At 40.6% G+C, this 21,346-nt stretch overlaps 1 protein-coding gene across 1 annotated transcript; it reads right to left on the reverse strand.

Annotated features, from left to right (window-relative positions):
* Positions 1–1,290: 1,290 nt before the first annotated feature.
* Positions 1,291–21,308, reverse strand: LOC117746315 (collagen alpha-1(IV) chain-like). The gene is given in 51 exon segments (XM_034555372.1): positions 1,291–1,405; positions 1,760–1,932; positions 2,011–2,125; positions 2,313–2,490; positions 2,602–2,811; positions 3,031–3,126; positions 3,518–3,643; positions 3,870–3,944; positions 4,192–4,264; positions 4,581–4,711; positions 4,994–5,167; positions 5,630–5,677; positions 5,758–5,856; positions 6,078–6,158; positions 6,258–6,384; positions 6,487–6,626; positions 6,870–6,968; positions 7,076–7,174; positions 7,393–7,533; positions 7,717–7,803; positions 7,961–8,125; positions 8,371–8,484; positions 8,627–8,777; positions 9,571–9,665; positions 9,895–10,002; positions 10,138–10,233; positions 10,332–10,503; positions 10,660–10,848; positions 11,215–11,285; positions 11,432–11,515; positions 11,757–11,846; positions 12,507–12,683; positions 12,800–12,835; positions 13,016–13,100; positions 13,290–13,331; positions 13,421–13,484; positions 13,559–13,605; positions 15,195–15,260; positions 15,412–15,465; positions 15,927–16,004; positions 16,173–16,217; positions 16,594–16,629; positions 16,713–16,775; positions 17,817–17,843; positions 18,002–18,055; positions 18,220–18,282; positions 18,406–18,450; positions 18,732–18,776; positions 18,986–19,075; positions 20,014–20,067; positions 21,237–21,308. Coding segments are annotated over 51 exon segments (4,965 nt in total).
* Positions 21,309–21,346: the final 38 nt, after the last annotated feature.

Genomic DNA, 21,346 nt, shown 5'->3' on the forward strand with positions numbered 1-21,346 from the left:
TACGCTGGAATATTCGTGCCAAAAAGCAACAGCATTTTGAACAGAGTTGTTTAAGGACATTGTTTTACCTTTTTGCATTTAGCTGTATGTGGCGTTTGCATCTATTGATCACAGTGACAGACAAGGATGAGTGAGCGTGAATGACTGCTCCTCAGGGACGTATAACTCTGCTGATACTTGTCTGAGAGAATATTGAGAAATGAGATGTTGAGGAGGGATGAGGCAATTCTGGATCGCAAATTAGCTTCATTGTTTTTGATTACAGCTCCTTTCAAACCACTGGTCACATGTGAAGACACATCAACAGGCAGATTAACTTACTATTAAAATTGAAATTATTGACCTTTGTTTTGTATTATATTTTTTTGCGATTGACAAACCAAAATAAGAAAGATGGCAAGTGTATACATACTGTATCTCAAGATCTTAATGTGCATTATTTTTGTCCCGAAGCCTTCTGACAGTTCATTTAGAAATGGATTGGAGAAAGTTGCAGGCTGTATGAGTCATAAGCTTTAATCCTTTGCATGGACCATTTGACATGCTGAAACTGAAATAAATGCTTTTAGAGTGAGCTCACAAATGACTCACATATTCGCGTGTGAAAATACAACAACCTAACAATTCAAAAGCGAGAGCATCACTTTTACAACGTGCTGCCTCTCCAGGTATCATAGGAACATGTGTGTCATATGTCTTTTTACGTCATTCATCGACATCAGCACTGTGTAGATAATTAATTCTCACTGCCTGGCTGTCGCCTGCATGAAATCATAACATTTTTGTTTGTTTACAAGGCCCCTTTAGTCACATGGCCATGGCACCTTAGGCATACATGAATTTAGGCTTATCTACACCACAGACGACCTGTTTTCCAAATGTGTCACTGACAAATGAAGTCAAGTATGTGCAAGCCTTTAAAGTAAAACAGAATGAAAACAACACATTTCATAGCAAAGACAAACTAAATATCTGCTAGTATTACTATACAACTACTAGTAGTACCTTTATCACTGCTACTACTAGAACATGTTTAAACCAGGCACACTACAGCCTTGATAAGATATAATGACTCACTAAATGTGTCATTCATTATAACATACACTATACACATACACATCAGAGCTTCAGAGCAATTAAAGTGATTGACACGTATTTCATTCACAGCTAAGACTTGTGAACTCAGATTTTTTACTTTCCCCAGTGTAACAAACAGATATACACAGTACAAACTACTGATTCTATTTTTTTTACATTTAGCATATTTTCATGACAAATGACATCCGAATCTTAAAAATTGTCCCCACGTTTGTCATCTGTTGGTTGCCATGGTTTCCTGCAGACACGACAACGGCTGATGACACTTTGTAGAGAAGGTCCCTTCACCGTGTGAGGAACAGGTTTACTATAGAAGAGAACAAAACACATATACACACAGGCCCAATCTTAGAAATGTAACTATGAATCATACGTAGGGTTTTGGATTCCAGCTGCTTCGTTTAAAGTGACATGGTAACCAAATCACAAAATGTGGCTGCTGTTTCTAAGATAGGAGAGGAATTAGATTCTTTAGCGCATCGTGATTATCACAGGATATGCAGAACCAAGAACAAACTACGCTAAAGAAATTCCTCTTCAAAAAGCAGCAGTTTGTGTCATTGTGAAACACCCAACCGTGTGAATAAATAAACTGCGGAAGAGGGTCATCCCCTTATGGCATGCATACACAACTTATTTAACAGACAAGAGAATAGTTTACCTAAACATGCTGTCGGGGTCTAGGGAGGCCAACCAGTAGCTATAGGAATCAGGGTAGTAGTTGCAAGTTCCTCTGCCATGACACTCGATGAAGGGCACTTGGCGGAAACTTTCCAGACAAGAGCCAGGAGAAACCAGCGGCTGGGAGGAGCCCTCTGCTCCAGCACCCGTTTGCTAGAACGAATGAAGATCAAGTTACATGGAAAATAGCAAATGAGAAGATGCAGGTTGAAAAAACAGAGACTTCTTTACCATGACAAAAGAGTATCCAGTCCATATTGATTCCCAGTCTCGGGGACATTCAGGTATCAGAGTTGTCTGGCTGTGGATGGCTATGACATTGGAGGTGGTTTCACACACTGAGCACCTAAATCACACATGCATACAGAGATCCATATTAAAACTGCAACAAGTAATTGATTTATGAAAAATATATAAATACACATATACATGTATATTTCAAATGAACAGAACATGTACAGTATTGTGTATTTGCTTCGTCAATACACAGTAATATATGAGTCTGTGTATATGTGTGCATGCTCCTGTCCCACCTGCTGATGTAGGAGGCCAGTGTATCCCCTGTGATGGAAGCCATGTTGGTAGGCATTGGAGTGTCAGTGGACAACCAGTAGGAGTAGTCGTTACGAGAAGCATAGCGGCAGTTACTTTCCGTGTCACAGAACAGGAAGGGCATGGTGGTGAAACGAGGGAGACAGCTTCCCATGGTGCCTGAGAGACAGGGTCACAAATTGACTCAAGCAAACAGCAAAGACACAGTTTTTAAGACGCAGACTCTGCACAGGGTTTCTGTTCAGGAAGGAAGGTGCTCCGTGCTCTCACCAAGGTCCTGACCATGAGCTCTCTCATTTCCGTTGATGAAGAGGAAGGAGTAACCAGAGTAGATGAGGCTGGTGCCAAGAGGGCAGTCAGGGACACTCATGCTTTGACTGTGTCTGGCTATCAGGAAACTGTTAACATAACCTGGACCACCTTTGCCTGGCAACCCCGGCTGACCCTTGTTGCCTGAGTTTCCCGTTCTGCCTTCTGAACCTGCAGAGGAAACACTAATTTAAAAAAACAAACAAAGAACTGTACAATAGTACCAAGTGACCACATGTGGGCGATTCTGTTTGGGGATTTCATTTGTTCTCAATGTTGTGGTCACATGTACTGTAGACTGGCATTACAGCAAATTCCTATAGTTATTATCATGACATATCATCTAGTCTGTACAAAAACACACCTTTAAACCCACACACATGCACACACCTGGCAGTCCTGCTATTCCTTTGTCTCCTTTGTGTCCAGTAAATCCAGGATGGCCATCTGGGCTGGAACCACGCTTGCCTTTGACGCCTGACTGACCTGGTACAGAAAGATTCACATGCCCAACGAGGGGCTGGTGTTGGAAATGTGCTTCAGACATATACACATGTACAGTACAGTGAACACTGTGTCTGCAATTGTAAGTCAAGGTGTCTTTGTTCTTGTCCCTTACAAATAAACAGAGAAACACAACAAAGAAAGAAAACCAGCTTCATGGACGTGGCATGAAAGTGGCATCATATAGCTTTAACAAGCAATAGAAAAATAGGCAATTTAGCAATGAAATGTTACAATTTATATGTCATTGAGTTTCAATGTATATGTTAATTATATGGTTTTGGACTGACACAATTAAGGACAGTATCCTTGGTGAAATACTAGCACATCTTAAAAATCAATGCATAGATTGAGCTTAAATCTTATTTTGGACCTGGTAGGCCTAATCGTCCTGATGGTCCAGTGTGTCCTGGGGCTCCTCGGTTGCCAGAGGGACCAGGTGAGCCAGGAGGTCCTGGTTCATACGTCGCCCTGACAGATGCTGGTTCACCTTTTACGCCTGTATGGACACAACAGGAGCATTTAGAAAGCTATTTCCCAAAATATAGAATGCCCGTGTGCAAGGGCTGAACTAGAATTGCAGATGGGATAACAGTTATCGTAATCAAGTGCTAGACAGGTAATCTGACGGTGATGGGTTATCTGCGGCAAATCCTAAAATAATCACAAGGCTCTGTATTATTCAAGGTTATTTTGAACAGTAGTAAGAGAAAGTTTTGCCGCACCAGGTCGTCCAGGAAAACCTTTAATCCCAGGTGGACCAGGAGGGCCAGAGATGTGTCCAGGGTCTCCCTTGACTCCTAAAACACACGAGTCATAAAAAGATTTCCATTTTATTGGCTATCACAGAAGAAAAGTGAAATGAATCCTCATAAATGTATTTTTCTCTGTCCACTTCTTCTCTGTCCACTTTCCCATTTATATTTTCTATGTTGTGTATATCAATTGACGGTTGCTACTCTTCTGTGGTGACAGATCTGCTGTCGTCTGGGGAAGAATTCAAAGATAACACCTAATCTCTAGGCTATAATTGAAATGATAGATTACCAGGAAGCCCATAGATTCCAGGAGGACCAGAATCACCTCTTGGTCCCACACCTCCAGGTCTGCCCATTGGACCCTGGGGAGGTAAATGAAACAATGAAAGGTCAAAGATTAGACTTTGAGAAACGCAGCACGATTTGGAAGACTTAGCTTCAGATGATCCTTAAAAGTAATCTCAACTTGGTTATTCTGTTGAAAGAAAAAGGCACACTTTTAAATAGATCCTGTCATTTTTTGTTTGTGTATTTTTAACTGGATTTTTCAATGTTTGTTTGAAAAGAAAATCACACCTCATTTGTTAAATACAAATATGAATGCAGAACATCGGGCTTGAATCTTAATTCTCCTTTGAAGACTTTTTGCCAGGCATTTGTCAAGAATTATTCACTTACCGGTGGTCCTTGAGGGCCTGTATCTCCTCGGGGTCCGCTAAAGCCTTGGGCTCCTGTAAGACCTGAGTCCCCTCTGTCTCCTTTTAAGCCCGGTAGTGTGGGACCTGGAAGGCCAGGTAAACCGCGATAGCCTAAATATATAGGAGGGAGGAGAGAGTCATTTAATTATCATAAACGTACAGATGTGACGACTAAGAACCAAGAAAAGAAAACAAGGAACACATATGTCAAAATACATTTTGGACTTTTTTGGGGACATTTTTAAAAGTATTAGGTTTGTACATAAAATGGCTACCCCAGAATATCAGGTTACTTCCCACTTACTAAGAAATGTTCTATCATGCATAATAACCTCATGTGTCCTAATTTTGTGTCACTTTCAGAAGAAAAAAGTACATCCTCACCTGGGCCACCAGGATTGCCAGGATGACCGTGGTCTCCTTTTGACCCAGGAACACAAGCCCCTTCCCTTCCTGGTACTCCCTTCAGACCAGAGACCCCAGTTGAACCTGGAAATCCTCTGTCTCCTATTGGTCCAGGACTCCCTATAAGAGTCAAGCCAGGGGGACCAGGGTTTCCGGGAGGACCTACAGTGTCGAGATACACAGATGTGCACTAATGTAAACAACAGTACTAGTCAGCAATGAAGAATGTAGGTTTTTGGGTTGGTCTCTATTTCAATTAACAACATGTTTGGAAAGATTTAAGGTTTAAGATCACAAGTGTATATTTTTTGGGGGGTCTAAACCCTAATGATGCAAATAGGGATGAGCATGTGTTAAACATGGGTATTTGGCATTTAACACAACAGGTACACAGGTAACTCTGCAATCTCATTTATTGATTGGTATCAAACATATGAACACATTAACAAAGTGCATTTTTACGTAGTGTATTTAATAATAATGAGACTACACAATATTATGTGATATGTTGAACAAATCTCATTATTCGACATCCAGCACGTGGAGTGTAAACCCAGACCACTGTCACGCTAAGTAGAAAAATATATGACTTGAAAAGGATGATGTCATTTACCTGAGACTCACCTTGTTGACCTGTGCCCCCATGCCTACCAGGTGCCCCTCCTATAATGTCTACAGGGGGGAGATGGACGAATAGGTGAGTTTTGGCAGTAGACATGTAGACACAGCTTTTCATACAGGATTCCCCTTACTAGTGTCTCCCTTCTGCCCCGGTGGTCCAGGGATTCCATCCCGGCCCTGATTGCCTCTAGGACCTGGATAACTACTGACACCCGGCAGGCCTGGGTCCCCTGAGGCAGACAGAAAAGGATAAAGGCTGAGGTCAAACTTTAATGAAAGTAGAACATTGAACAATACCAATACAAGTTTCTTTCCTTTTAAAAATGACGAGACTAAGGATTAGACTGTAGGCAGCATTTTAAGAATGTGTTGTTCCTTGATTTAGTAAAATGTAAGGGTTTCTTCTTTCGTATAATATTTAAAATCAAGTATACTTAAAAGGACACTTTACCTGCAGGTCCATTGGGTCCTCTCTGTCCTTGGTTTCCTGAAGGTCCACCTGAACCTTTAGGCCCTTGATAGCCAGATGGACCTGGAATAGCAGGGGTCACAAGAGGGGGGAGAGGTTAACTGATTATGAGCAAAACATAAGAAAATCATAAACTGCCTTATTTTCATGACCAGTAGTAACCATTTTGTCCATCAGGCCCTGGGTTTCCTTTGGTTCCATGGTTTCCTGGTAAACCTAGAGGTCCAAAAGAACCACGTTCCCCTTTCTGACCCTTCATCACATGAGTATTGGTCGATCCTGGTTCACCCTGAGGACAGGAAGAACGACAAAGAGGAGTATAGAGAGGCGTCATCATTATTTTCTTATTGCACGACATTGTACCCTACAAAGACTCTACAGTTATTCATACCTTTTGTCCTACTGTTCCAGGCCATCCATATCCATTGTAATTTGGCTCTCCGTTAATGCCTTTGTTACCGGTTCGACCTGGTGCACCATCTGGACCTGGCCCTCCAGAGATTCCTTGATCTCCTTTTATTCCCTTTAGGCCTGTGAGGGTTAAACCCAAAATATATTTTTGATATGATCCACTGAAAGAGACCTTGATATCTACAGCTGCAGTACAGTACTGCATGATTATTATAAAATAATCTATTTTGTTGATCTTTAACGTTAATCTGAATATGCAAATGTAGAGCTATTTAGTGGTATTAGTATACCTTCATTTGTGCGGTTAGAACATTTTTATGAAAGCAATCTGTGTATTGCCCAAAACTAAAGTTTCGGACTTACCTGGATGCCCTTTGACCCCAGGGTCTCCTGGAGCTCCACCAGATCCTCGACTTCCTTCTGAGGCAACTAGACCATCAACACCTGGATCACCAGGGGGACCTGGACAGGAAAAGCCACACAGCACAAATTCAGTTTCAAAACCTGATCGTTTGGTGAACCAAAATACTGACAATTGTATCGTTACAAATGGGAAACTAAATTCAAACCTGTTTGTCCAGGACCGCCTGGAGCTCCATCTATCCCTCTCTGCCCTTTTGGTCCATTACTTCCAGTATCTCCACTGGCACCGGATAGGCCAGGGTAACCTGACAAATTACAGATATAGTTAGAATATTTTAACCACCTTAAAGGCTATACTAAACAGTATAACAGTAAGACTGACAAAGACTGTATTCATGACTTCATATGCAATGCAAAATGTAATTCAAAAGTTAAAAAACAATCTCTGAGGAGTAATATTTTGTAAAACAATATAAGCGTTTGTGGAATGATATTTTTACGAGAAGAGTTTACTAAAGCTTACCTGGATTGCCAGGTTCTCCCGGGGGCCCAAACACATGTATTGGTTGTGGTGACAGAAGGCCTGGAGGACCTCTGGGACCTGGGTCGCCATTCATACCTGGTGGACCCCAGGAACCACTGGCTCCATCTGGGCCGGGGGCACCTGTAAATGGTCATGGGGGCATTGACTCCATCATAACATCATAACATCACATATACAACTACAATGAATCACCAACCATTGTTTCACACACGCAAGACTTACATGTTAAAGTGTGTAGTTGATATATGGTAGAGTGATCTATTTGTATGTGAAGTTGTGTGTATGTTTGCATTTGTGCTTTACCTATTTGGCCTGGTGATCCTGTAATTCCAGGCAACCCATCTGGTCCATATCCTGGGAACCCATCTGGTCCAGGGTCTCCACTCAGTCCTGAGGAAACGCAAGTGAAAGCAAGCTTTAAGTCTACAAATACATAGAATATTCTACAATATAATGGAGATAATGTTTGGTGATACATAATCATGTATTTAAACAATTAAATATCTCAAAAAGAGTGTTTTAGCCTGTCAGAGAAACGATGCCCTACCTGGTTGACCGGGCAGGCCATGTTGTCCCTGAATCCCTTTTTGTCCTGTCAGCCCACGTGAACCGGGCACTGATGGCCCAAGAACACCAGGTTCACCGTGGACGCCAGGACGACCAAACCCTGGCAAACCTGGGTTCCCCTTCTCACCGGGGGAGCCATTGGGTCCTGGACGAGGCAAGACAGAGAGACAGAGTAAAATATAGGTGGGAAGCTGAGGAAAATGTGGAGGTAAGGAGATGGTGGAAAAGTCTGTATTCTAAATAGGAAGAAACCGTCTAAATTAGTTGGACAGTTTGAATTATGGGGAAGATAATTCCAAATTTCGTCCTTTTTTATCTTTCACCTTCAGCGTTCATTGTCCCTCTGGAGTTGTCAGATAAGATCATCACATTACTTCAATATGCACTGACCTGGATCTCCTGAATACCCATCTGGTCCTTGTGGTCCCCTTGGACCAGGAAAATCACCTTTACATGACTCTTTATTTCCAGGTAGTCCTAGGGGACCTACAGCACCTTTATTTCCTGTAAGTAACATAGAATAAAGTAGTTCATAGATGTGTTTGTATTAATATGTATGCATGAATGCACATGTGTCTGGGTTTGAACCAAACAAGTATATATGTCTGCAGGCTGCAGTTTTATATCTGATTTATGAGTACTGTACCCTTTTCTCCTGGAAAACCAGGATTTCCATGTACTCCTGGGTTCCCAGGTAGACCAAGGATCCCTGGATCTCCTACAGGCCCCTGAGCTCCATCTTCTCCAGGAGGCCCAGGGGGTCCTGGGATACCACGATATCCAGGCCCACCCTCACCCTGATGATCACAAAAATACAGCATAGTATTTATTTATTCATATTGACACATTTCAAGAGAAATTAATATCTGCATAGAAGTCAGATGTCTGTGGTACTGAAACAGATGTCTGTTCCTCTTGAAGAGTCCTTAACAGGGGTGAACATGTATTATACTCTATACATAATTTATGACAGCAAAGTCCAACACAAAATCAATTTTGATAACTCAATGAAAAACTACAGAACGTCTTGGATGTCCTGCAAAACGGTTACTTCCTTACAAAAGGTGGGTCTTTAGTGAAGATTTTATTCTGCATTACAAAATATAAGGTTCATCCAATAAAGTCATGACACTTTTTTTTTTTTTAAACCAAACTGACCAAACTACCATAACAGACATAATACTTAACAGTCTCTAACACTTACCACTCTCATGTCCGTATAATATAAATTAAGCTAAAGCCAGGAGTCAGTTAGCTTAGCACAAACACTACCGGTAACATAATACACATCATACTGGTAGTCATATTGGAGCCTTTGGACAGAGCCAGGCTAATTGTTCACCAATTCTCTAAGCTATACGACTACAGACTTCCTATTCACTTCATTAAAGAGAGTGGTATTTTGACATAACTTATCTCCTGTTTTTCATCTGCATGGAATCAGGTGTTAAAACAGTATACCTTTAGTTCTACCGTTTACTTTGCTTTCACATAAATGGCCATTGCTGTACTATATATATATATTAAATGCAGGTGTATACTACTATATATTAGATTATAAATATGACATATATACTTTGCGCCTCTGACCTTCAGTCCTGAAGGACCAGGAAGGCCTTGTGAACCTGGCTGACCAGGCACGCCCCTCCCAGGAAAGCCTGGGAGACCTGTTTGCCCCTTGTCGCCTGAACAACACACACACACGCACACACACACACACACACGCACACACACACACACAGTTACAGAAACATGAAAGATACATTAATCATACTTTTAGTTGTTTGCCAGTCTCTTAAGGAGGTATCAAAGAAATACAATTATATTACTGTTAATACATTGTGTGCTCTAAGAATCTTGAATTTGTTGACTGCGTGTTTTTTTTTGGCTTGAGCTTTAAAGCGCATGGATTACCTTTCTGTCCTGGGAATCCCAGCCTTCCAGGAAATGTAACCTCACCACTTTCTCCTTTCTGTCCTAGGAAACCTGGTAATCCTGGGGTACCTGGTGCTCCGTGATTACCTGCACGTTCGTTGGTAAGTATGAGACACGCTTTCATCATCTATTGTTTGGTAACGTAAAGACCATCTACCCATTCATCCTTACATTTCTATATCCATCCGTTAATCAATCCTTCAGTCACACAGCCATGCTTACCTGGGCTTCCATGTGAACCAGGCAGACCTTTAAATCCAGGTGGTCCAGGGAGTCCATTGGTGTGGGTGTGGGTGTGGCTAGGTTCACCTTTCTGGCCTACCAGCGAAGGAGTGAGAGAAGAAAGGATTCTATCTAATTGTGTGTTTATGTATACATGTCTGTCAAATTAAATATTTGTCAATGTGCTGCTTTACCTGGAATCCCAGGTTGCCCTGGCAGGCCAGGCACCCCAACATCTCCCGTACTTCCTGGAAGTCCAGCAGGCCCAAATCCCACAAGCCCAGGGTAGCCAACTGGTCCCGGTCTACCTAAAGGCCCGGGTGGCCCTGAGTAACCACGGTCTCCCTCTGCACCAGGGAAGGGATACTAAAGAGTAGATGGAGAACTTATTCCAACAATTACTTAAATTACATATTATTTTGGATTGGCTCTTGCACACGGCTGATCATTTAAGAACTTTGAAACATACCAAATAACAAAATAAATGGCACGTTAAGCTCAAGTCTGTCAAGTCCTTCTCACCGAATCCCCTGGAGGCCCTTGGTCGCCTTTGCGACCTGGTAGTCCAGGAAACCCAGGGAGGGCATCTGCACCAGGCCTGCCAGGCTGTCCCGGGTATCCTTCCTCTCCCTTTATCCCAGGAGTGTTGTAGGAATATGAGTCTCCCTTTTGTCCTGGAGGGCCTTGAAATCCCATTTGACCAATAGGACCCTTCAGAAAAGAAATATTTCTTACCCATGTTTGTTCCAAACAAACACATAAAACAACAAACTGGTGGAAACTGCTTATGATGGTTCACAGTTACAATTTTCAACTGCTTATATGGATTAAAAAGCTTAGGACAGAATCCTTCCTACAAATGCTGTTTTAAACATTTGCTTATGGTAATCAAGTGTATATATATATATATATATATATATATATATATATATATATATATATATATATATATATATATAGTTTTCAATTAGGGTCCTTTCATATATTTATTTTACTTTTCTCCCATGATACTTTGCCTCACAGTAACCCGTCTGCGTCTGGTTTCCAATGCACATTTTTAAAGACATGCTTTCTTACTGGTCTTCCAGGTAAGCCACTAGCTCCTGGGAAGCCTGGGTCACCTTTAGCACCTGGTCCTTGATTATATCCTGAGCCACAAAAAGATATAGAAAGTTTTTATTTTTAACATTTCATACTCTCCAGTATTTCCAGTAAAATATTGAAATGCATTTGAACGTAGAAGAAGGACGGATTTGGTAGAAGATGTGTGTTTTCCTGCAGTGAATGTTTTTACCAGGGATGCCAGGTTGGCCTCGTGGACCCGGTGGCCCAGAGAATCCTGATCCGATACACTCATAACAGGTCTCCCCCTTCACTCCTGAACAAAGAATAACCATGGGAATATTTTTTAGGAGTCACATTCATATTCATAGGATATTCCTATTATGTTTTCATAAAGTTTTTTCTTCTCCAGTCCATTAAAGCGGTGCATGAACTGCTATGCAGCAACAACTGCACATAATAGTCAGCAGAGTCTATTAACAAGGGGGCATTAACAAGTTAGAAGACATGTAACACATTAAATAGTAACAATTTCATATTGATACTTAGTTTCCCACCTTTCATTCCATACGGCCCATCATATCCCATCGGTCCAGGCATACCTCGTGTTCCCTTCATTCCTTGGAGACCTTTCGTAATCCTGTTAGCTACAAGCAAACATCAACAACACCATCAGTCTACTAGTTATGATGTCCCAGAATTGCCACACTTATTCCAAAAAGGTGCATTTTTGTTGATAATTCATAATTCAAAAGTATCAACTCATCAATGGCTGACTGATCAATAACGTGCCAGCCATACACCGTAAATGCAACAGTTTCAATTTGAATGGAATTTGAATCCAACCTGGAACATTTTCCACCATGTAGTCAAATAATTGTTGGCTCTTAAACACAAAGCCTGACCCTTTTTTCTATTAAATGAAGGTAATGTTTTTGTGGATTACTGTACAAATAACTGCAGACGTTTTATCTTCATGTCACAGAACAAAGAAAAAAAACAGGTGAGCTCTGAAAAGATGTCAAATGATCTCACGTTGACATTTTTGTGGAGTAACTGCCCAAGCTTACAGTCACAGCGTGGAAGTCTTTAGAAAAGAAGATTTAAAACATGTAAGTGTTACTTAACAGACAACTATACAGTACTATCACTCATGCAAGAAGTGTGTTGAGTTATTCAAGATATTTGAAATAATACCGGTTATTACTGAAAGTGGGAGAAATACCAGAAGTAGTATTATCGGTGGTAGTATAAGTAATAGTATTTTAGATTAAATAACTTCTTAAAAGGAAAACATGTACACATACTTCTGTCTTCAGGAGGTCCAGGTGGGCCTTGATCCCCAGCAGGCCCTTGATCCCCATCATCCCCATCTCGACCTGGGAGTCCTGGATAAATATCCCCCGGCTCCCCAGGGTCCCCTTTGTGGCCTGGAAACCCATTGGGACCACTAGGGCCTGGCACATAAATCCCAGATGACTGGCCTGTGTATTGTAAAGTGAGAGACTGTAAGCAACATATTTAGGGAAACCAAAATACATTTTAAATACAGTACACAGTGATAGAGAGATAGGATGAGAATAGCCTCTTTGCTACATACCTGGAGGTCCATCAGGTCCAGGGAATCCTTCAACACCTGAGAAAAGCATGGTAACTTGTGTTATTTCTGTATATGCAAGTCTGCTGAAAGCAAACATGTATTTTTAGAGTCACCGACACTGCTTTAGCAACTCAATCATGGCAGACACTGACTTTAGCCTTCGCTGTACTGGTCATCTTAATAGGCTTATTATTACACAGCTTTATGTTCATCTACCTTGACGTCCGGTGAGCCCAGGTGAGCCTGGAAAACCAAGATCTCCGCGGTACCCTTTGAGTGGCGCAGTCACAGGGCCAAATATCTATAAACAAAACCACAGGGGGCATGTGGTAAAATCATGATGAATCATTAAGAATAGTGGGATTTACATATGCTGTAGAACACACTTTTACTGAATATTAATTTATTGAACAAATAGCATTAGAAACTGGCTTTAAAATACCAAAAAAGTGCAAGTGTACTCATCAGAAAATGATCAGAATAAACTCACATCTCCAGGTGGACCAGGGGTACCTCTATCTCCCTTTTCACCCTAAATATTGGAGTATACAATCAAAGGATGATGATACAAAGCATACCAACCCATTAAAAGCTTGTTTCTGGCACAAACAGATCACTGACCGTCACTCCTGGTGTCCCCGCATATCCTGGATCACCTCTGGGGCCAGGCCATCCCTAAAGAAAACTATATTGTATTCAAAAGCCAAACAAATAATGACATATTGACTCTGCACATACACATTCATATGATCGTAGAACAGTACCCTAGATGATCGTCCAGGATCGCCATCCTTCCCTGACTTTCCCTGGAAGGACAATTAAGGACAGCGGTGAGGAATTGGCAGATTCGGCTTTCTATAAAGAAATAGTTTACAAAGGGCCTCAGACGTCCTTTAATTCATTGCATTGTCAAAAGTGTTGTTTTGGTTGGCATCACATGGCAGTAATCATGAAAGCAATCAACAGGTTGGATTGAAGGGTGGCCCCTCCTCCATTACATATGGAACGATGTGATTAGCACTCTCCTATAATAAATACAATCATTTAATATTTTGGTTTGTTTGTTTTGAATCTGCCACTGAGATGTCCTTGTCGTCTTCATGCTAAATGAAACAATATATTTGCAGCGCATGGCCAAGCTGCACCCTTCTCTCTTTTGTCCCAATAGTTCAATCCTTTCCCTTGTTTCATAACAGTAAAACTGTACTGTAACCTTAGACTGAAGATATATTTTTAACAAAATGAGGATGAAATGGTTGAGGCAAACGATACTACTGTCATCGGTGGGTTTACAAACAATGGAATCAATAATCTTGCATGGTGCTCAGAGAAAAACCTACTAGCAAGTGCACAGTTTAAGTTCCTGGGAATCAGCATCCTGGTAAAGAAAGCTCATAAACCTCTGTATTTCCTATGGAAACTTAAGAGGTCAAGGCCACGTTCTTCACGTAGGAAGCATCCTGCAAACATTACAGACCAGCATGGGAAGTGCATGGCCCCGAACAGGAGGGATCTACAGCGGGGGATTCAAACTCAGCACTTAATTGGCACCTAACTTCTGAGCATCAGTGATATTGGGGACCTGAAACACCAAAGAGGTGTCCGCGACTCTCGAGTGATCTTGTGACTTCGTGAATATCCAGCTGGCATGCAAGATTCAACATAACCTGCAAAGAGCCCAAAGGATATAAAAGTCAATTCCCACCTCAACAACAGCTTGTTCACCCGGCTGCCATCTGGCAAGCATTACAAACCTATAGCTGTTGTAACACCAGATTTCAGAACAGCTCCTTTCCTCAGGCTATGATACTCCTAAATTAATTCTCCAACCTCCACAAATAATATATATATATATATATATATATATATATATATATATATATATATAAAATATATATATAATATAATATAATATATATATATATATATATTATATTATATTATATATATATAATATAATATATATTCACGTAAATCCACACCCGATTGGTAAAACCCTGCAGTAATCTGAGGGCCTCCCTACACAACTGTCTATCCTCCAAGTGATGCTCATTAATATATTGAACTAACAGAGGAACAATAACTAAGGTTCTGGTTTCATTTGTGTTCATATCTTCCCTTTCCTTGTGTCGCAATGTGGCTAATCACATTGAGTTTAATGCTGCATTACTGCCCTCTGCTGGTCCTCCTTTTTCTTAGGCTATTCCCAAAGTGGTACTGGTGGCCCTTCAATGCAAAGAGATGCGGTGAATCATCTCATCTTCAGGGAGGAAGATATGGTGCAATAGTCGAATAACAAAGCAAATATCTGTTTTGAGACACCACTACATTTCATATGTCTGCACAATCATAAAGGGCCTAAATGTGAATTGGAATGAAATAAATAGTATCTTACTTCTGGACCCTCCAGACCTTTGTCTCCCTTTGCTCCTTTGGTGTCATAGCCATAACCTGGGTCCCCCTGAGAGCAGTTTGAAAGGAGGTCAGGGATCCACGAGATAAATACACACCACCACCAAGGGAGAACAATCATTGGGGCGGATCTTTGAAAATCTAAAAAAATCATAGATCAAAAATGGCATTATTTAAAAACGTGCAAAGTATAAACTTACTGTTGTACCCTTGCATCCTTTTATTCCTATGTCTCCTTTGCCTCCTTTTAGACCCTGAATAAGACATAAACCTCAAGTTATGGTTCATTAGTTGCAAAGACATCAGTTGCCCAACATTTTGATCCAGAATTGACCGAGATATACTAATGAAAACATTATTGAGCGAGATGAGAGAATGAGTCTTTCCATTTTGGACACACTGGAGCTTTTTCTCTTCCACCTACCTGGTCACCATGTCAGCAGACTCCCTATTAGATCTTTTCGTTTCCTCCCTATAACTTCTTGCCAGTATTGTGAACCTTGACTAAATGGAGGCTGAGTTTAAAAGTCTGCAAAATGTAGAAACTGTTCCAGCTTGTGAACTGTGACACCATTAGGCTTAGTGCACTGGCTATGTCTCAAATGGACTTCCTAGACACCTTCAGGACAGTGCAAGGTTACTGCAACACCATATTGAAAAAAAATGTGTATAATATATAAACGCTGCGGATTTGACCTTGAGTCTTACACTGTACCTTCAACACGAGACTCCCTGTGAAAAACTCCTTGATTCGACCCGGTGGCCCCGGTGGGCCTCGTGGTCCTGATCTCCCCTATATTAAACAAATTGAGATCATCCTTAAATATATAGATATAATGCACACAGAGAATGTTATCATATCAATGTTATCATTTTATGGAAATGGTCAGAGGTAAATAAGTCTCCTCTTTAAGTGAATGAACCCTCGATACTGTAACAGTGTTTCTAATAATACAATTACCTGTGGTCCACGAGGTCCTGGGATACCGCCTGTGCCTTCTTGACCCTGTAGGGTAGGAAAGCACTTGTAACTTGTTTATATAAATAACCTGTTCTCCCAGTCTATCTCAGAAACTCAAATCTTTCTCTCAGCTTGGTTCACTGTGTGAAAAGAGTCGTATCACATTGTTCCCACTACATTCCAGACCACTGCTCTGCCACTGTGGCCAAACAGCCGTAATCACTAAAACAACAGATATGAAATGTTTCTTCCCCGGGTAGTGTGAACACTTCTTACCGTGATAAATGAAGACAAAACAAACAAAAAAAACAAAGCGGTTTTCCTCTGCGACACCCAATAAATACTCATACTCATTATCATAGGTATAAGCTGTCAAACACGAACATACATATCTCAAGTATTCATCCATTTTTAGCATTACCTTTGATCCTGAGGATCCAGAACGACCAGGAAACCCCTGTTCATAAAGAATGCCGTTATGCCAAACATCATATAATACATTTTCCAGATTTACAAGGCAACCCAAAAAACTTTACTCACAACAGAGCCCCTTGGTCCAGTGTCCCCCGGTAGTCCATGCTCTCCACGGAAACCTGGATTTCCCTGAAATACACATGAATAAAGAAGAATGAAAATCCAATCTAATACCACTTTTTGTATCTCTAATTAGTGGGAAATGTCTGTAATTGTGATGGAAAATATTATAAAAACAGAACTCTAATTAATGTAATTTAAAATCGTTACCGGCTCTCCGTCCCTCCCTGGTGACCCGGGTGGCCCTGGTATTGCATTCTCTAAAGCCTGAGATTCACCCTGTGAAATAAAAAATATATATTTTGTTGTTAAAACTCCTGAATGTGGTGTTACAATCCTTGATGATTACAGGTATGTAGTAATACTCTGTGGAATATGTAATAATCCTTCATAGTTGCATGTTGTAGTTCCCAGTTGGGCTATTGACACAGACCACAAGGCCATGACACAGACATGACAACAACGCTACGAATGAGCCTGACATGAGATGCGATCACGTTGTCGGTGAACGTCTCAATACACTCTGCCTCATCCTGCATACGGTCAAGGAGGTCTCTGTGAACACTTTCTTCCCAGAAGGGTTTATTTTGTCAGGAGTACAACAGTAGTTACGCTACAGTACTATTTGTGATGCTATGGGTGAAATTAAAAGCGCGTTTGACCCAGTTCATAGTGTACAAATCAAATTCAACATACAGTATACTGTAAAATTACATCTTATTTATGGATCATAATGCTCACAAGAAAAACGCACTTTCTGATGCGGCAGGTCTATAATGCATACTCTAGTAACACTATAAGAAACGAATTTGTCCGCAAAATTTGATTTGAGAATGAAGACATGTGTTGTTCATAAAAGTGGAAGGATGGACTTGATAGAAGGAACAAAACAAAGAAAAAGCTTTAAACAAGTTATTGGTCTCACATGGACGAGGGATAAAATGAGCTCCGGGAGCTTGGGGAGGCAGAGTTTTTCTTGGTGCATCAGGATCCTGCTAATAAACTTCTTGAAAGGCAGTAATTGCTGAGCGATTCTGCACTTCCACTCTTCCCGAATACAAAAAAGAACTAAATAGCTGACCGTGGGTGGCACAGCATACATTTTATTACCTTAGGTCCAGGCAGACCAGGTGGACCCTGTAAAGGAAAGACATAGCTGAGGGAAATTTCAAACAGTTCACAAATTCCTTGATGGTTCATTTTAAGTACAAAACTAAAAAAGATACAGAAGTTGTTAAGCGGAGTAACAAATCAAAACATTACAACATAATTTAATCATAACATAAATAACTTACTGCACTTCCATCAAGGCCATGGATGCCGGGAAACCCAGGAGGCCCCTCTTCTCCCTAAAAGTATAATGTGTTCAAAGTATGCAAAAACTGGTTCATGTTTGTGTAAGAATTAAACGATTAAAAAAGCCCTCTCCTCAAAGCTCCGCGATGCGAGCAGCTCACAAATTAGCTGAAGCTATCACATGGAAGACATGCTACCGTATGAAATATTTTCTCACATCAGTTCCATTGCAGCCGGGGGCCCCTGGGAGTCCTGGAGGCCCTTGTAAACCTGGGATACCCTGTAAGAGCATAAGCAGCAGAACTTTTAGTAACAAGCATCTCTAAACATATGCAGGAACATGTACTCACACAATACATAAATCCAATGATGAACAGAGTGAACCAGATGTAAGGTACCTCACCGGTAAACCATGAGACCCATCAACTCCTTCTTTGCCCTCAGGTCCCTGCAATGACAGTAACACAACCAGTATACGTTATAAAAGACACACAGGAGCTGCAGAGTGGATACCTTGTCTGCCACTATGCTTGTACTTTGTCTGTACACATATCAGGGTTCCCACACACTTATATGGACACCATTTCAAAACTTTTGCAGGTTCCCCATGATAGTGGGAACCCACACAAGCTTTTAAAAAAAAAAAAAAACATCACTCAATATTCACACACTGACACCAGATCAAATATAAACCTCAAAAGACACAAGCTTGAATTACAGTTATTTTACCGAATCGCCTTTTTGCCCCTCCAGTCCATCAGGCCCAGTGCTGCCCTGTCAAAGACAGAATCCTATCATTAATTTGAGTGATCTGGTAAGATGAAGTACAAGCACAACTAAAAGTGATGTCCGTGTTCACAAGGAGAAAATGTAATTCAACACAGTCAATACGCAGTTTGAGTCAAGGTTGCCCTCTGACAAAAGCATTGGATTGGAAGATATACAGAATATACAGAAGGAGAAGAGACAGACTGAAGTTCTACCTTTGGTCCATAAGGCCCAGGATGACCATCTGATCCAGAACGGCCCCCTGACCCTGGGGGACCTGCAACTCCTGGAAAACCTTTGTCTCCCTGTGAGTATATGTGTGTGTGTGTGTGAGAGAGAGAGACACACACACAGAGAGAGAGAAATCACAAGTTTCTGTGTTTTTCAGCTGACCATTGACGAAATTATAAGCTTTTTTACTCCTAAATTTACAAATATTTCTACTGGAAACAAGTAACAAATATTAGTATTATTAGTTTTAATAATTAGTATTATTAGTAATTAGTAATTAGTAATTAATATTATTAGTTTTAGTAATTAGTATTATTACTAATTACTAATTAGTAACACTAATAATATAGTTGGAATTGTTTTTCCTGTAATAAAAGACCTTAAAATGCTTTTGACAGTGGTGATTTTTAACAAAGTGAAAATGAAAACAATCCCAATTGAAGGTCAATTAACTCATTTAGTAAATATGACATACTTAAATCTTTAAGTATTGCAGTGCATGAGTTGTTGAGCTGGACACATGCAAAAAGACACATTTATTTTTTTTATTTTCTTTGCCATGAATTTCCAATATACAGATGTATCTCTGCTCGTATCTCAGTGCAAGTTGATTTAAAAAGAAACAGCTGGTCTCTCTTGAAAAGGTTTGAATAATTATAAAGATTACTAACAGACTAAAATCCTTTTTTGCTTTTTCAACTAAGATTTATCAAGACTCTGCACCTGATCTGTCTGCTGTAGCACTGGGTGGCTGCACCTGCAGTGTGGTGTTTGTAATGCAGAGGAGAGGGAGATCTGCTTTAGAGATGATAAACCAATCATAGTATCTAAGTGCTAGTAATGACAACTACAGGTCTTTTTCACAGAAGACATTTTGACATGTCAGTAGGAAATGCACAGTAAAAAAACGTCACTCAGACGAGATAATATAGTCACATCAAGCAATAATGGTAAACCCCAGCATTAATGCATTTTATGAGTGTGTTACACAGACAATAGATGATGCACTCACCCTGCTGCCTTTCACTCCTTCACAGTGGCACCTTGATTTTCCATTGCACACACACTGAAAAATAAATTGTGTTCAATGTGTATTGTGTAGATTACCAATTAATTTGATGTTATATCCACATAGAAAGCAGTGGTTCCCAAATATTTACGGTCATACCCCTTTTTGGAAGAAAACCATGCTTCACTGAAAAACAATTTAATTTATATCAAGCCTTAACCATATTCCCATATTAACGTCTCTGTATCCCACAGCAGGGTCAACCCCACAGCTTTGTAACCACGATGCTAGAGAACCTCAAGGCTGCCTGCTGATTGGAGTGGTCCAAAGTCTTGCACTATCAACTGTAACTTTGACAAACATTGTGTATATTGAGAATGTGTTATTTGTTATTTTGCACAGTGAAGAGAGTTTACTTTAGGAGGATTTGGGAAGGATTCCTGGAGGCAATTTGCCAAAACGTTCATAATTCTCCTAAGGCTTGCACCTCCTTACAGAGGAATTGAAAGGCTGTAAACATTTCTGCTTATCAGCAGAGGAAAAGGTTCAGTGAAGCTAATGTGGAGCTAGAGTAATAAAATACAACAAAATAAATGTCTCTGCTAACTTTTCTCGCGCTGGAGGCCTGTTTTGCTTATTTCCCCTCTTCCATATCCTGTCCCTTTTTCCGTGACCTTCCATAAAAAGGCCCACCAACATAGCGCAGTGAAGTAAGTACTGTACACAATGAAGTAAATGTGCAAACAGACCGCAAAAAAAAACCTGCATCTCTTCAGAATAAGAGATGTTTGAAGTTAAGCACAGGCACTATAGTTACTAACAGATCCCAGCCTTGTATATGGAAGTTAAGGTTGTGTAGCGATAGCGCTCACATTGTACACAACAGGAAACACACAAGGAACACGCTGTGTCTTCTATAAACAGGGACTTTTCGCGTGGTAAACTAATACTAAACAACATTAATCTAAAAAGCATAACATGTGTAATGCGTAGCTTAAAAAGGCAAGTTGAAACAGTTAGGATAAAAGCTGAGTGGTAAAGATACTGCTCGGTTTGTCTTGAACAAAGCTCACTAATAAAGGTTTACCGAAGTAAGACTGTGTCCCCAGTGTGTTCAGCATGACATAAAAGCACAACTGAAAACTGTGTTTGCATTTCAATACCTATCCAGATGGCAGTCGGTGCTGTTACCTACATCAAATCGGAAAAAAAAGAAAACATCTTACATTTTTGGCCACAGTGCCCATCAGCATCACAGTAAACAGGATCAGAGGGACTCCCAACATTGGCCTTCCCATGGCTCTGTCTTTGCTCCAGTCACCGCAGACGCCGCAGT

This window comes from Cyclopterus lumpus, chromosome 17 (assembly GCF_009769545.1).
Source record: "Cyclopterus lumpus isolate fCycLum1 chromosome 17, fCycLum1.pri, whole genome shotgun sequence".
NCBI lineage: Eukaryota > Metazoa > Chordata > Actinopteri > Perciformes > Cyclopteridae > Cyclopterus > Cyclopterus lumpus.